This window comes from Rhinopithecus bieti, unplaced genomic scaffold, assembly GCF_001698545.2.
Source record: "Rhinopithecus bieti isolate Rb0 unplaced genomic scaffold, ASM169854v2 scaffold_35387, whole genome shotgun sequence".
Classification (NCBI taxonomy): domain Eukaryota; kingdom Metazoa; phylum Chordata; class Mammalia; order Primates; family Cercopithecidae; genus Rhinopithecus; species Rhinopithecus bieti.
The window spans coordinates 14,896-20,588 of record NW_016814956.1 but is presented as its reverse complement, the minus strand read 5'-3'; the positions used below and the strand labels follow the sequence as shown (position 1 = coordinate 20,588).

At 35.3% G+C, this 5,693-nt stretch overlaps 2 protein-coding genes across 11 annotated transcripts in view; both read left to right on the top strand.

Moving 5' to 3' along the window:
* The window catches only part of KRABD4 (KRAB domain containing 4), a 31,527-nt gene extending 25,918 nt beyond the window's left edge, over positions 1–5,609 (top strand). For 2 of the 10 annotated variants that reach the window (XM_017852784.1, XM_017852785.1), the window contains exons 6-7: positions 3,169–3,212; positions 4,768–5,277. In XM_017852784.1, coding sequence (XP_017708273.1) covers positions 3,169–3,212 — 44 coding nt within the window. In that variant the 3' untranslated portion in view covers positions 4,768–5,277. Of the gene's footprint in view, positions 1–3,168; positions 3,213–4,045; positions 4,631–4,767 lie in introns of those variants that run through there. The other 8 variants (XM_017852783.1, XM_017852779.1, XR_001881592.1 and 5 more) reach the window with 7 other exon arrangements.
* Positions 4,993–5,616, top strand: LOC108515684 (zinc finger protein 674-like; the record flags this gene model as incomplete). The annotated part of the gene is made up of 1 exon (XM_017852777.1): positions 4,993–5,616. A coding segment is annotated over one exon (594 nt), but the record flags the coding sequence as incomplete, so codon positions are not given.
* Between the last annotated feature and the right edge of the window lie 77 nt (positions 5,617–5,693).

Genomic DNA, 5,693 nt, shown 5'->3' with positions numbered 1-5,693 from the left:
AAAAAAAAAAAAAAAAATCTCTCAATAATCCAGGGAAACAGAAATTTTTTCTGTATGTTTTCTTCCAGGAGATTCATAATTTTAGTTCTTATATTTAAGTCTATGACTGTTAATGACTTAATTTTGTATCTGGTGTGAGGTAAGGGTCAACATATTTTATATTATTTTACATATGCATTTCCAATTGTTCCAGTAATATTTTTGAAAAGAATATTCTTTCTTTTTTTCAGATCAAGTGATCCATTTATTATTTGACATCTACTTTAAAATGATGCCAGGTGTGGTGCCTCACACCTATAATCCCAGCACTTTGGGAGGCTGAGGCAGGAGGATCCCTTGAGCCCAGGTGATTGAGACCAGCCAGGGCAACATAGTGAGACCCCGTCTTTACTAAAAAATTAGCTGGGCATGGTGGTGCGCACCTGTAGTCCTAGCTACTTGGGAGGCTGAGGCATAAGAATTGCTTGAACCCAGGAGGCAGGGGTTGCAGTAAGCCAAGACCGCACTGCTGCACTCCAGCACTCCAGCACTCCAGCCTGGGCAACAGAGCAAGACTCTGTCTCAAAAAAAAAATGTTAATATTAAGAATTTCACTGGGGAACTGGGATATATAAAATAATCTAATGAAAACTGAAAATTAAGAATTTAATATATATATAAAAGAAACACAAAATTTAAAAAGCAACAACAAAAAAAGAATTTCATATATAGACTTAATAGCAGATTAACCAGAGCAGAAGAGAGGTTTAAGTAAGAAAGATAAGTTACTATCAAATATTCAGTCTATTCCAGACTGTTCTTTCTTAATTAACTTACTTTGGCATCCTTTTTGAAAAGTATTTGAACGTATGTGTCACTCTGTACACCAATACAGGTTGACTATCCCTAATCCAGAAATCCAAAATCCTAAATGCTCCAAAAGCCAAAATTTCTTGAACACCGACGTGGCATCCAAAGGAAATGCTCATTGAAGCATTTCAGATTTCATGTTTTCAGGTTAGGCTACTGAACCAGTAAATATATAATGTAAACATTCTGGAAACCAAAAAAAATCTGAAATCCAAAAACACTGCTGGTTCCAAGCATTTTGGATAAATGATACACAACCTGTACCACATGTCTTAATTACTGTAGCCTTATATTATGTGTTTAAATCAGGTAGTATGAGTCCTCTTACTTTGTTCTTCCTTTTTGTAATGTTGTAGCTAGTCTAGGTCCTTGGTATTTTCCTAGAAATTTTAGAATCAGCTTGTCAATTTTTGCAAAAAAGCCTGCAGGGGGTTTTGACATTGTATGGAATCTGTGGATAATTGATGTGCAATATTGAGTCTTCTAAAGCAAAATATGGTATATCTGTCTATTTCAGTCTTTTAAATTTTATTTCAGTAATATTTGATAGTTTTGAATAGGTAGGTCTTGCACATATTTTGTTTAATTTACCCCTGTGTTTTATGTTCTTTCAGGGTAATGTAAATGGGGTGTGTGTATGTACATAGTTGTTTTGTATTTCATTTTCCTATTGCTCATTGCTAATTTATAGAAGTGTAATTGATCTTTCCATATTGGCTTTGTATCCTGGAACCTTTTAATAAGCTCACATATTAGTGCTAGTAGCTCTTTTATAGATGGTTTGGTATTTTCTACATAAACAATCATGTAGTTATGAATAAGGACAGCTTATTTCCTTTCCCAGTCTGGATGTCTTTACTTCTTTTTCTTACTTTATTGTACTTACTGGCTAGGATCTTCAGTATAATGTTGACTCAGGTAGGGAGGGCAACATACTTGCCTTGATCCTGATCTTAGGACAAAAGCATTTACTCTTTTACCATTAGGCCTAATTTTACTTGTAGGTTTTTTCATAATGGCCTGAAAAAGGTTAAGGATATTTCCTTCTAATCCTGATTTTCTGAAAGTTTTTTTTATTATGAATGGATGTTATAAATTATTTTTATGGATCAATTCCTATGATTGTGTTTTTTCTCCTTTAGACCATTACTTCCCATGTAATTATTGATATTATTGGATTTACAGGTACCATTTTATTATTTCTTTTCTGTTCATCCCACCAACCAAACTTCTTTTTGGTTTTTTGTTGTTATTTTACTTCACCATCCTTCTCTTTGGAATATTTGACTATTTTTTAAATTAAACATTCTATGTTGAGATAATCGTAGATTCCCATGCCCTGTAGGAAAAAATAAAGATAAATCTCATGTATTCTACCCAGTTTCTACTAATGGTGACATCTTGAAAAACTATACTACAAATCACAACAAGGATATTGACATTGAGAAAGTCAAGATACGGAACATTTCCATTACTACAAGGGTCCCTCATATTGCCTTTGTATAGCTATACCCATTCCTTCCCACCCCACCCCTTCTTAAGTCCTGGCAACTACTAATTTGTTCTCCATTTCTATAATTTTGTCATTTCAAGAATATTACATAAATGAGGTCATACAGTATGATACTTTATGGGATTAGTTCTTTTCACTCAGCATACTTCTCAGTTGGATTCATCCTGTTGTGAGTACCCAGAGTTTCTTCCTTTTTGTCACTGAGTAATATTCCACCAAATGGATGTACCACAGTTTGTTTAGCCATTCACCATTTGAAGAACATTCCTGTTTTCAACTTCATTGATTTCTGCTCTGATTATTTCTTTTCTTCTGCTTGATCTTTATTTCTAATAAATGCATTCAGTGCTATAAATATCCCTCTCATTGCTGTGTCCCACAAATTATGATATGTTGCATTTTCATTTAATTCAAAATAGTTTCAAATTCCCCTTACGACTTATTTAGAAGTAAGTATATCTTTAAATTTCCAAATATTTGGGGTTTTCCAAGTATCTTTCTCATTGATTTTTGTTGTAATACTGTTATTGCACATAATATGATTTCTTATAAATTTGTACAGGTTTGTTTTAAGACCCAGAATATGTTCTATCTTGGTGAATGTTTCATATGCACTTGAAAAGAATGTATATTCTGCTGTTGTTGGATGCAGTGTTCTCTGAATGTCAATTAGGTGAAGTTGGTTGATGGTGCTGTTCAGATTATCTATATCCTTGCTGGTTTTCTGTCTACTTGTTCTATCAATTATTGAGAGAAAGTGTTGAAGTCTCCAACAATAATTGTGGATTTGTCTGTTTCTCTTTCAGATGTATCCATTTTTGCCTCATGTATTTTGAAGTGCTGTTATTAGGTACATACACTTTTAGGATTGTTATTTCTTCTCAAAGAATTGACTGTTTTATCATTTTGTAATGTCCCTCTTTGTGCCAGAAAATCCTTCTTGTTCTGAAGTCATTGTCTGAAATTAATGTAATTTCTCCAGCTTTCTTTTGGTTAGGTTTTCATGGTATATCTCCATCCCTTTACACATCTCTCTACAGAGAGTTTCCTTATACCTCTCTCTACCCACTCCCACCCCGCCAATTTCCCCTAATAGTAACATCTTGCATTAGTATGGTACATGTGTTACAACTGGTGAATGAATACATTATTATTAACTAAAGTCACATCTTACATTAAGGTTCACTCTTTGTGTTGTTCAGTTCTATGGGTTGTGTCAAATGCATAAAAATCCACCATTACTGTTTCATACAGAATAGTTTTACCGCCCTAAAAATCCCCTGTGCTTTGCTTTTCATCCCTTTTCACTCTCTCCTGGCAAGTACTGATCTTTTTACTATCTCTAGTTTTGCCTTTTCTAGAATGTCATATAGTTGGAATCATATAGTATGTAGCCTTTTCAGACTGGCTTCTTTCAAATAGCAATATGCATTTAAGTTTCCTCCATGTCCATGGCTTGATAGCCCATTTCTTTTTATTGCTGAATAATATTCCATTGTGGATCACTTTGTTTATCCATTCACCTATTGAAGGACATCTTGGTTGCTTCCAGTTTGGGGCCATTATGAATGAAGCTGCTATAAACATCATGTGCAGGCTTTTCTGTAGACATAAGTTTTCAACTCATTGTGGTTCATTTCCTTTTGAAGTTTGTAATTTTTTTTACTGTGAACTCCTTTTCAGTGAGAGTTATTTTCCATGGAAATTCTGTGTACCCTAAGCTATGAAAGCATCACTGCAGAACTATTTGGATTGCCACTGCTGGGGCCCACTGGTTTCACTAATGCAGGAACAATTTATAGGTGAATTTATCAGCTTCGGGGGTTTTGTATTATACTTCAAATGTCCATTTGGAATGCACTCCTACATGTGGTACAGGACTGTGGTTCTGACTTCTTGTAAGTAACCCCTGATTCTTCTTAACATTTTCATTAGCCAGTGGGTGACATCTTTCTAGTTCCTATTTTACACACAGAGATGTCCTTTGTGACTCCCAGCTTTAACCAGGTAGCTCAATTCTAATTCTCTGCACAGTTGTGCCCTGTGGCCTAGAATTCACTTCACACTCATGATTAGAGCCTTAGTCCCCAACTGCAAAGCCACACAGCTTCAATTTCTGTTCACCCCTCACTTTAAATTTCTTCTTCATTTTGTCACATAATAAATTTATTTTCTGGTTTGAGCTTGGCTGCATATTAAATTATTTTTGTTAAATTTGAGCCAGCATTTCTTTGTACTTGCACTCAGGGGAGGTGGTGGTGGTGGGACATGGGGAGGGTCCATCCACATCAGCTCAAGTCATGTTGATAGGAGTTCACTGCTTGGGCATTTAGGGATTAATGTTATTCCATAATATTCCAGTGGAAAGACTTAACAAGTTTGATGATTCATTCATTTTCTTCTAGAAGTCTGGCAAGTTGATGAGCAGATAGATTGCTACAAGGAAAGCCAAGACAAACTTCTGTGGCAAGCTGCATTCATAGGCAAGGAAACACTGAAGGATGAAAGTGGTCAAGAATCCAGAACATGTAGAAAAAGCATTTATCTGAGCACAGAATTTGATTCTGTAAGACAAAGACTCCCTAAATATTATTCATGGGAAAAGGCATTCAAAACATAATTTAAACTTTCTTAGTCAAAATAGAAGCTATGTAAGAAAGAAAGATGATGGATGTAAGGCATATTGGAAAGTATGCCTCCATTCTAATCTTCATAAAGCTCAACCTGCAGAGAGATTTTTTGACCCAAATCAACGAGGGAAAGCCCTCCACCAAAAGCAAGCCCTTAGAAAAAGTCAGAGAAGTCAAACTGGGGAGAAACTCTACAAATATACTGAATGTGGAAAAGTGTTTATCCAGAAAGCAAACTTAGTTGTACATCAAAGAACTCACACCGGAGAGAAACCTTATGAATGCTGTGAATGTGCAAAAGCCTTCAGCCAGAAGTCAACCCTCATAGCACACCAGAGAACTCACACAGGGGAGAAGCCCTATGAATGCCGTGAATGTGGAAAAACCTTTATCCAGAAGGCACCACTTGTTAAACATAAGAAAATTCATATGGAGAGAGACCCTATAAATGCAGTGTCTGTGAGAAAGCCTTTAGTGGGAAGTCAACTCTCATTAAACATCAGATCATTCATATGGGAGAAACCTTACAAATGTAATAAATGTGGGAAATCTTTTAGTGTTAAATCAACTCTCATTGTATGTCACAGAACATAAATGCGTAAGTTGCATGCTATTGTGAGTAGTGTGATGAAATTTTACACTGTCCTGCTGTTTCCTGCTCAGGATGGAAATCAGTGAATCTTTTTTTTTTTTTTTTTTTT